This window comes from Clytia hemisphaerica, unplaced genomic scaffold (assembly GCF_902728285.1).
Source record: "Clytia hemisphaerica strain Z4C2 unplaced genomic scaffold, Clytia hemisphaerica genome assembly, whole genome shotgun sequence".
Taxonomy (NCBI): domain Eukaryota; kingdom Metazoa; phylum Cnidaria; class Hydrozoa; order Leptothecata; family Clytiidae; genus Clytia; species Clytia hemisphaerica.
In genome coordinates, this window is record NW_027103556.1 from 526,427 (window position 1) to 536,497 (window position 10,071).

The window sequence follows — 10,071 nt, forward strand, 5'->3', positions numbered from 1 at the left end:
CTTGGTTGCGCTTCAACATAACTCGAAATATTTTTTTTAAATTTCGTTTTAGAGTTACGTAACTCGAAAAATGAAATTTAAAATTTATTTTCGAGTTACGTAACTCTAAAACAAAATTTTAAAAAAATATTTCGAGTTACAAAACAACAGTATAAAACTTTTTCGAGTTAAGAAGTTCCCTTATGACGTCATAATTTTAGACGTATGACGTCACATTCGTCGTAACTCGGGTTTTTGTAACTCGGGTTTTTGTAACTCGAGTTTTTGTAACTCGGGTTTTCCGGGCCTCCCTGTAGAACATTGAAGCTACTATTTTCTTGACTTAGATCGATTTTGAAATTGTAAAAGTTCGTAATCTTGTTCTTTATAAATCATGAAAAAGTATTTTTTTCTGCCTTGATTGAACGCTACATATTATGTTTATGTTTTTGGTTTACGGTGTTTCATTATTGTATCAATTGAGAAGTACTTCGTTATTTGAAACTCTTGTACATATATCGCTGTACAGCGTTGTGTTAAAATAAAATTTTTGATTCATTTTAATTCATCATACCAAATCAATAACTGTTTCAAAACAATTTTGGGAACATGGTTTGACATAAAGTAAATATCACACTCTCGTTTGACAGGTTTTAAGGGGTGGTCCTTAGTGAATTTCCTTTGAAATCACTTAGTATATTTCATACTAACTGTCAAAGGGTGGTGGTGTGGCCTCTTTCCTCCAAAGAATCACTTAGTAGGCATGATGTCTTGTACTAACTGCTTGACCCCCCCTGACTCTAGCACAACATTTAGGCATGGTCATGAAAAGAAGCTTGTGTATTGTTCAGACAATGAACTAATTTGATAATCTACTTGAGCTCAAAACATTAATGCTCCTACCTTTCGTAAACACTTTGGTCGTAAGCTTCGCCATCAGGTGTCAACATAATATTATACTCTTGTTGAGTGACCATCGTTAGAGCTGGTTTCTGGAAGTTCTCTTTGATCATGGTCATACATGGTGTGACCATACTTTCTGGTGAAAACTTCAACAAATTCTTGATAGTGTGAACATGCATCTGTAAAAACAAGGTTTGACAAACTCATTCTTCTTTTTTGATTTCAAGAAATAAAAACATGTACAATTTTCCTCAATAGGCCTATGGATTTTTCCTATTCTATGGAATTTACGATGTCTCAGTAATAACCCTTTTCGAGAGACTTTTAAACGATTTATCGTTATCATTTATCGTTAATAATCGTTTGGATTATAATCCGAAAAATTAAGGAGAATCCCTCTTCTAGCCTAGCCCACACCAGTCAGTTTAAAAAATAGTACAAACCTCTTCAAAGCTTTCAATCTCCATAAGTGAATTGATGATTTGATCTTTGTTATTGACAACAAATTGACCAGCATCCAGTTGCATAATACGGATCATTTTCGTGAACAAGCTTGGATCTTCAGCAGCTATAAACGATGAAATACAAAACATACAAATGAACATAATTATGGCAACATATAAATCAAAAAAGGTCAGGAAATGAAAAAAACAATTCTAGATGATTTCTTTTGAGACTACATACTCTTTGCCAGTAAACACTAAAAAATTAATAGTTGGTTGGGCCTGCTTCCTAATAATGATTAACATTTGGTGGGAAAGGAGTATGATCCAGCTAGATAGGGTATGCCTCCTAAAAACCCGACATAAAGAATATCCCTTTCACAGGACTTTGTAGTAACGAAATTTGGAAAGTTTCACAATTGCTTACCCAGAAGTGGATGGTGAACTTTGAACAAACAAAGAGATAATAATTCTTCTCTATTTTCACCAGCACATGACGCTAAGAAGGTGTAACAGCTACCAAACGTTTTCAATGGGAACGGTTTTTCATCGTCTTTTGAGGGCTGTTTGTAGAGAATAAATAGTGAGATACATTGTGGCTAACTCGTGCAGGAGGGGGTCAACTCTAACAGACCGAAAGGCAAAATTCTTAAGGAGGGAGACGTTGGCAAAGTTACAGGAGCATTCATAGGCAAAATTTTGGCCACTATTTTATCATGTACAAATGCTAGCGTGAGAAATGGGCGATTACCTATCAAAAAATGATGGACTTCCTACTTTAACTAAAGTTTGTAATGCGAATGATGATAGACACAATGAGTACCGCTTATAAGAAAAGCACATTGAATGAAATATAGCATATCTAGATATCTATTGCGTTTCATACTTTAATCTTTCGGACAGCTTTATCAAGTTCATCAACAATGGATGTCATGAGTTGAAGGTTGTCCACATCTTCACTTTCCATAAGCTTCTTGATCAGGTTCTTTACTATCTTTTGGCTGTTGACATCACCATGCAGTAAGATAACAACCAAAGCTTCGTACCAAGGTCTGAAAAAAAAGTTTTAAAATAAAAATTATATGTATTTGTTATCTCATTAGTTACTTTCAACAATTCCTTTTCTCAAGGTCGAGTCTATAATCTACGTTGTAACGTCATAGACGTTTCATTATGTCTAATATTTTGCGTATCCTAATTTGCCAGTTACCTTTTAAATATTTGCTTTGCTACCTATTCTTCTTTGGATTTTCTTTATTATATTAACTTCCAGTAGTACAGAATTTGTAATTCAGTTTAAGTGCCTGCTTGAAACAGCTTTTCAAAATTGGCCGTCCTATTTTTATCCATTCAGTGGGTGGACAAACATTTCCAGTGTTTTTTTCATTTTTCATTTTTCCAAGGTCAAAAGACTGATTTTAGTTCATCATAATTTTTTAAAGTTTTTTTTGGGAAAGTTTGCCATTTTCCAGGTATCCATATTTTTTGACTTGAAAGGTTCGTCCAGATCCCCCCACCCTATATGGAAATTTAATGGAATGGCTCAATACAATGAGAATATTGTTTAACATTCACTTACTCAGTACCAGCAGCCAAAGCTTTCTCATAGAAACTGGTGAAGAGCAAATTGACAAAGCTTGCAAGTTGGAAAAGATCTAAATCAAAATAGTTAAAAAAATAAATGAAACTGTAAGAAAAAAAAAGTAGAGGATAACTCTCGATCTATTTATTTTACAACTTTATAGGGTAAATTGCGAGCCGTTGAAGGTTTATAATATTTTTTCAGATGTTTATTCAAAAAAATCTCATGATAGCTTAAAAAACCCGTACACTCTTTTGATGGGTTAGCCAATATTTTTTCTGGAATAAGGAATCTCTTCTTGCCATCCAAAACATGATTCCAAAAAGCTTCAACTTTGCTTTCTAAAAATATACAAATTTACAACAAGAATAAGATAGGGGCAACTGTACCTAAAGTTTAGAGGTAAAGTCTCATTCATGAAAACGTCCGTAGATATTTTCATACTTTTAAAAGATACGGTTAAACTAGAATTACATAACACAAGGTCAAGGTCGATATTTTCATTTCAGATGGAAATTCAATTTTATATATTAAATACAGTAATATAGGTCTTATGTATATTACAGGATAAAATTAGTTTTTTCAATTTGTTTTTTTTTTATTTATTTTTTTACTTGATTTCTACTATGTTTGAATTATTCGTCTAACCAGGTCTAACATGCTAGATTATACTGGTAACCTTAATATTTTTATGAACGCACACCGACCTGATACATCATCCAAGGTAGCAATGCGAGCAACCATTACAGATTCCACTAAGGCTTCAAAAACAGTTGGTGTTTGATGGGCTTGTGCTTTGCATTTATCAATCAACTGAAATTATAACAGCATAAATTTTTTAGGTTAGTTAGCTGCAAAAGTTAGTGTTTTCTTCTATTGAATCTGTGCTTTTGAAAGGCTCCATTTCTTAAATTTGTAGTCTAGTCTCTCAACTATCTCATGATAGTTTGAAATGGTTTACGGTACAAGACAGTGTAGTGCAAGTGTCATACCTGTGTCAGGGTTTGCAAGAATTCTGTCCCTTGGATCAGCGTGTTTCCTGAATAAAAGCGATAAAAAAGAAATTCAATTAGATTTAATATAATATTAAAAATTGATCGTGGCTCAGATCACAAGATTTATGTTTGGCTACGTTTTGAGAAATTCTACTACCATCATCAGGCAAGGAGGAGGATGTTTTCTCCACTATTTGATTAACTTTTGATACCCATAATTAACAAAATATTGTAAAAATATCTTGTAACATAGCCAAACATAGATTTCATGATATTACAAGCCTCGATAATTAAGTTCCCTCAAAACTTTATTTTTTTCCCCTCCTCTAAAATAAATTTCTGCCAAAATTAATTTCTTTCATGTACCTTAATGCCCTTAATTTTTGCGCGCCCTTAATTTTTGCGCACTACCACTGCGCGGAAATTAAAGGGTGCGTGAAAAAGACCTAATTTCGCGCGCTAGGCCATGTGAAAATAAAAGGTGCGCAAATTAGTGATCGTTCTGAACGTGTAGAAATCTCATCTTAGGGATCTTTTAATAAAATGGGACCTAGATTCATGATAAAATATGCCTCTGAGATGTAAATTTAGCTTGAATAAACACTCAAAGTGAGTAAAACTCACTTTAAATCGTCAAAAACCCTCAAAAAATATCCCAGAAATTGCAAGATGCGCAAAAATTAAAGGATGCGCGAATAATCTATTTTACGAGCTGCGCGAAAATTAAAGGCGCAAAAATTAAAGGGTTTCGAAAATAAAAGGCGCGCGAAAATTAAGGGCATTAAGGTATTTTTAAAATTCATGCTTTTTCAGGACTTAAAGCAGTGCTTGTTGCTTTTTAATAAAGATTTTTCAGCAAGAAATTCCTTCAACTGCTATTATTCCTGTCATATTAATTCCCTCCGAAAAACATTTTTGCCTGTCCACCAAATAAAATTCCCGCCAAAATCTCTTCCTTTTGAAAAGATACCTTTCAAAGCCTCATTGCAAGCAATAATGTAATGAGTTCTAACGACAGTGCTGCATCCTTTTGCTGAAATGGCTTTCTAAAAAGAAAAGCAGAAAGTAACCTTACATATTAATTATAACTAAATTTCTTCATAATGTTTATTTTAATGCATATTTAAATAAAAAGATAATCTAAAATGAATTTTTTGCATGAAATTATGTTAAAAACAACATCAGTAATGTCTTTTTCGCACAGAGATTATTTTATCACTTCAAAAATCTCATCTGTTCTAACGAAGTTTTACAAGCCAAACAAACAAACCTGGATCTGCGAGAAAAAATCTTTTGGTAAGTTTGTGGTAAAGTATGTCGACCACGTTTTGAGTGTTGACAGCCCTTGAAGTAACGCTCCTTCATTTCCTAAAAAACCAAGCAAAGGTGGTAACAGGTTTAAATGCTAGTAAAAATTGCTTGGTTCATATTCACAAAGTATCAACAAAGACAATTTCTAGGCTGCATTTTATCAAATTTGCTCACCTTCTTGTAGGAGATATGGTAAAAGTTCTTTTACAGCATTTGTAGCTAATTCTTCTAGTTGTGCTTTACCACTGACAGCAGTATTTGAAACTTGCTCAATCGCTAAAATGATTTTCAAAATATTACTCCATTATGTCGTGCTCACTTATGCTCCATAACATAAATCTATCAAAGCCATCGCCCATAGAGGATCTGGATTAACTATACAATATTATGAAGACATCTGACCATACATCTATGAGTCACAATACGATTACAGAAAATTTAAGGCTAGCTGTAGAGGGCTTATTTGGAAAGTGTAAAAAGAAGGTGCCATAAATTTGGACCAATTAAAATGTAGTTACCTTTAAGAACATCTCCACGTTGTTCTGGCATAGCAAGCTTACCCTCAGAACCTGAAAACAATAAATAACTTTATTTGGAACATAATAATAAAATTCAGTAAATACAAGGACTATCTCCATAATATCTAAAAGGTTAAAACTAGTTTAAAATTGGAGTTCGAGGACCTATTTTGTAGTAGATGAAACACCTATATCTATTTACATTTAAAATCAGAAGGCAGGGCACATGTTCTGTAACTGAAATTAAATAGTTATTTAGGCGTTCTTATCTAAGCTTTAAAAGAAAAATTCAAGAAAAGATAAAGACAATTCCCTGTCCTGTAAGTTTAAAGGGACCTTATAAAAACCAAACCAAACCAAACCAACATACCATTCAACACTTTGAAAAGTTGATTGACAAGCATTTCAATAGCAGAAACATCACTGCATTGGTTGGATAAATTGCCTAGTGCTGTTATAGTTGCTGATCTGAGATTTTCACTCTTGGATGCAAGATGAGCTGAAACATGGAGGAGTTTATCCCTTATTAACAAAATCCATTTTGAACATAATGATGAAATACTTGATATTGACAGACTATTGGTAGACAAGTCTTTCAAATACCCAGTGTTTAACCCCCCCCCCAACAATGGCATTTCAGGGAAGAATCAAATCCAATGTTTTTAAAGATGGTGTTTAATGAAGGAGGTTCAAACTTTGTGTTTGATTTTCAAAATAAGTCATACAGCACTTTATCATTCTGGCCCCTTAGCTTATAGCTACACAATCTACTGTGAGATCAAAGCTGAGCTGATTAGGGTCAACTTACCAGGCAAAAATTTTGAAATTTCTTCCATGTATTTTGATGGGTCGATTGAAAGCCCTTGAAAGGTGTATCCAACGGCTTAAAGGAAAAAAAATTAAACTTGCTAGTTTAGGAATTAATTTACCCTTGATAAGAAAATCAAATCAGAGAATCAAACCCAATCATAAACATGCATAGTACTGAGCTCAGCGTACTGATGAATTAATTCCTTTTATTTTTTAATTTCCTCCTGGAATTAAGGGAAAAGGGAGGGTTTCAAGGTCTGTGAAAAGAAAAAAGGTTTTAAAAGCAGTGTCGCCGACAAGTTTTGTAACAGAAATGTTGTAGTACTAAGAATGTAAAGAAATCATGATTCACCTTCAAGAATAGTTTCGGGATTTCTCAAAAGAGACTTCTGAATAATGGGCAATATCTCTGTGAATTCTTCATGGGCAAGTGACTTCAAAAATGGTTTGAAGGCGCTCTAAAATTTATGAAAGATTAATTAAGATAAACAGAAAAGCTTAAGTTGAAAATCAACTGTCAAATTTTAGCCTCACAGTTAATTAACAAAGTTTTTAAAAGCAATAAAATTGTTTTAACGATTGTGAATCTGGATAGAGATGATACAATGCTTCAAGTTTAAATTGTATATCTTGACTATTTTCTTTCTAAAGGGGATTGTAATACTTACTAATGAATGTGGCAAGGCTTTGACTTTAGTTTGTATTGCAATTTTGATGAAAATGTCAATAACAATTTTCTGAAAGATACAATTATTACATAACAGTCATTTTTTCAAAATTTTATCATTGTCTGTTTGCTTTAAAGAATAACATAGCAGTAAGTAAATAAGTGAGTAAAAAGTAACGTAAATTGTATGTAGCAAGAATGCCTTTATACCTTTTTTGCTTTCTCCACAACATCAACATTATTGTTTGCCAACAAGTTTCTGTAAATGAATCCCACAATACACAATCCGTTCATCTATAATGAAAATGTTTTGTTTTTCTTCCAAAACTTTCTCAAATGTGAAACACCTACCTTAATCTTTGCAAATTTTGGCCAATTTTATAAAAATAAGCCTTGCAAAAAACTCGAAATTTTGGCTGAATGGCCAACTTTAATCAAAGTGAACATTTTAGATTCTCACTCAATTTGCAAAAAAGATCCACATGAAAGTTTACCCACTTTTAAAGTATATTTCAAAGCATCTACCCAGTACAGAATTGAGACAGTTTTTTTAAAAATGAACAACATAAGATTAAAACCAGACCAACTCACATGCAACGACTCTTCTTTGATCAAAGTTTCCAGATATTTCTCAAGATGATTTGTGTTGAAAAAAAAACAAAGAAAAACAATGAAAACAACAGTCAAAAGAGAAAAAGGTATTTCCCATAGTAAACAAATAAATTGATGAAAGAAAGTTGCAAAAAAACAGCAAAGCAAATCAAACCTTTGGTGTAACAAGGAAAAGATGAGCCTTCCTGATATAAGTCTCCCTTCCACTTTTTGGTTTGTATTTGGCAACTAAACTGTACGCCAAAACTTCACATTTTACAATTTGTTTGAACAAGTCTGTTTGTGAAGAAATATCTTTGATAGCTTCAGCTATGATTCTACACCACCATAATACAAACAAAGCCAGGGATGCATTGGCATGACTACAAAAATAAAAAAAAAGTTTTGAGATCAAAATATTGCCTTGGGAATTAGAAACAATACATGGTGACATTTTACCAAATTTTAATGTTATTATTATGTTATCTTATTTCCTCAAAAAAAAGGTGCAGTGGGGCGCCCATTTGAGGCAATTTTCAAATTTAAAATATATCCTTTTATAGACCTGTGGGTTTAACGAAAATACATAAATTTCACTTTTTCAGTTTCGTCTTTTTGTTGCTTTTCATACTTCAAAATAAAGAAATTAAGATTGAAAGAATAGCTCATCTGTATTAAGCTGAAGTAATAAGCCTATGAAATTCAGAGCTGTTTTGCTGGAAATTTTCTATCATACCTTCCGTATTCTCCTCCTTGCAACTTATCCAGTACTGAGTTTGTTTCATTTAGAAGAGCCAAAGCAGCCGTTGAACCTAGAGAAAGAAGTTGCAGATACAAAACTCTGTTCAAAAAACTTACAATAAATAATCATCAGCAAAATAATTTTGCAGAAAAAATTGAAAAGAGAACTTTTAAAAATCCCGCTCTGGGCCAAGAAATGCTAAAGTCTATTGAAGCGTATAATATTGTCTTTATTTGGAGGTTAGAAGCAAAACATCTAACAATTATGTCTATTGCTGAAAATGTGTCAGCAGAAGATGTGTTAATATTTAAATTCTGAATATGATCAAATGAATATAAACATAAACTAACCATGGAGTTTGATCAAAGTTTTCTGTAAAAAATTAACAACCAGAAGTCTGGACTTTTTGTCTCTAAAAATATTGAAATTATAGATACTTGATAAAAATTATTTTTGAAAATAAAGTTTGAAAAGTTTATAAAAGTATCAAACGAATATTAGGCTAGAATTTGAAAATGTTGGTTTGCTGTCAGACTGACCCTACCTTGAAACCTGCCGACCCAAAAAATTGTTTTGTCATTTTATAAAGAAAATTTTTTTATTCAAATCAAAGACTATTATGAATGTCTCTTTTTTATCTTAAGCTTTTCCCTTTTTTAACTCTTCCATTTTCATTTCAAAATTACCCAAATGTAAACAAAACTTTAATAATCGTCAAAATTACCTGTAACGGTGAAGAGTCAGTACCAAAATCTTTGCGATTCCTTTAAGGTGTGCATCACTAATGCCTAAAAGAAGACAAGAATATTTTAGCAGGAAGTAATTTTTGGGTAAACAAATCTACTGATCTCTTCTCTTGCCTTAATTAATTAACTGGCCAGAGAATAAAATTATTGGATTTGTCTTTTTAAAGTCTCTTTCATCTTTAAAAACCCTGAAAAAATGCCATTTCACTTGCCCTGAATAGAGAATTTTTTACTGTTTTTGTAAAATAAGGTTGTACCTCCATTTTCTACCAAGTGTGACAGTTGATTGATCACATCTTTCCTTGTATTGAGGGATGACTTGGTATATTCAACAAACAAAATTTGAAAGTTTTTGCAAGTTCTTCATTGCTGACTTTCTTATTTTCTTCCATCCTTCAAAATTAATTTGTTTTCAATTGGAAAAAAAGGAAGAAACTGTGTTAACAGTGATATCAGGTGTGGAAAATTGTAAAAATTTAATAAAGCTATAGGCTACGTCATATCTTCCTTCGTTTTGAGCGTAAAACTCCTACTCTTCGGGATATGCGCACTGCTCTTGTTTTGAATATTGAATTTCTCCGGATACATCGCATGCGCACTGAGGTTTTGATGAAACAATATAGAGTTTCGAAAGCTGAGCCAGTCAGCTGTGTATTAAAAACATTCTTTTATTTTAAATCTCTATTGATAAACTTCTATTATGTTTAATCCTATTAATAAACGAATTCCTGGTGGGGGTCACTAGTGGCCGCCTATAGCAGTGCCTATAGACCAAGAGTAAGGC

General features: G+C 32.6%; 1 protein-coding gene across 1 annotated transcript in view; it reads right to left on the reverse strand.

The window, feature by feature from the left end:
* The window catches only part of LOC136800518 (stalled ribosome sensor GCN1-like), a 43,014-nt gene extending 33,364 nt beyond the window's left edge, over positions 1-9,650 (reverse strand). Inside the window, exons 1-23 of the mRNA XM_067057178.1 lie at positions 9,545-9,650; positions 9,266-9,329; positions 8,892-8,953; positions 8,536-8,611; positions 7,975-8,182; positions 7,800-7,856; positions 7,419-7,502; positions 7,210-7,278; positions 6,894-6,999; positions 6,540-6,614; positions 6,102-6,230; positions 5,732-5,782; positions 5,388-5,489; positions 5,173-5,270; positions 4,873-4,948; positions 3,900-3,946; positions 3,615-3,720; positions 3,156-3,248; positions 2,905-2,980; positions 2,212-2,377; positions 1,753-1,888; positions 1,326-1,450; positions 883-1,061 (exon numbers count right to left, since the gene is read on the reverse strand). Coding sequence (XP_066913279.1) covers positions 883-1,061; positions 1,326-1,450; positions 1,753-1,888; positions 2,212-2,377; positions 2,905-2,980; positions 3,156-3,248; positions 3,615-3,720; positions 3,900-3,946; positions 4,873-4,948; positions 5,173-5,270; positions 5,388-5,489; positions 5,732-5,782; positions 6,102-6,230; positions 6,540-6,614; positions 6,894-6,999; positions 7,210-7,278; positions 7,419-7,502 — 1,718 coding nt within the window. The 5' untranslated portion in view covers positions 7,800-7,856; positions 7,975-8,182; positions 8,536-8,611; ... (1 more) ...; positions 9,266-9,329; positions 9,545-9,650. The remainder of the gene's footprint in view (positions 1-882; positions 1,062-1,325; positions 1,451-1,752; positions 1,889-2,211; positions 2,378-2,904; positions 2,981-3,155; positions 3,249-3,614; positions 3,721-3,899; positions 3,947-4,872; positions 4,949-5,172; positions 5,271-5,387; positions 5,490-5,731; positions 5,783-6,101; positions 6,231-6,539; positions 6,615-6,893; positions 7,000-7,209; positions 7,279-7,418; positions 7,503-7,799; positions 7,857-7,974; positions 8,183-8,535; positions 8,612-8,891; positions 8,954-9,265; positions 9,330-9,544) is intronic.
* Between the last annotated feature and the right edge of the window lie 421 nt (positions 9,651-10,071).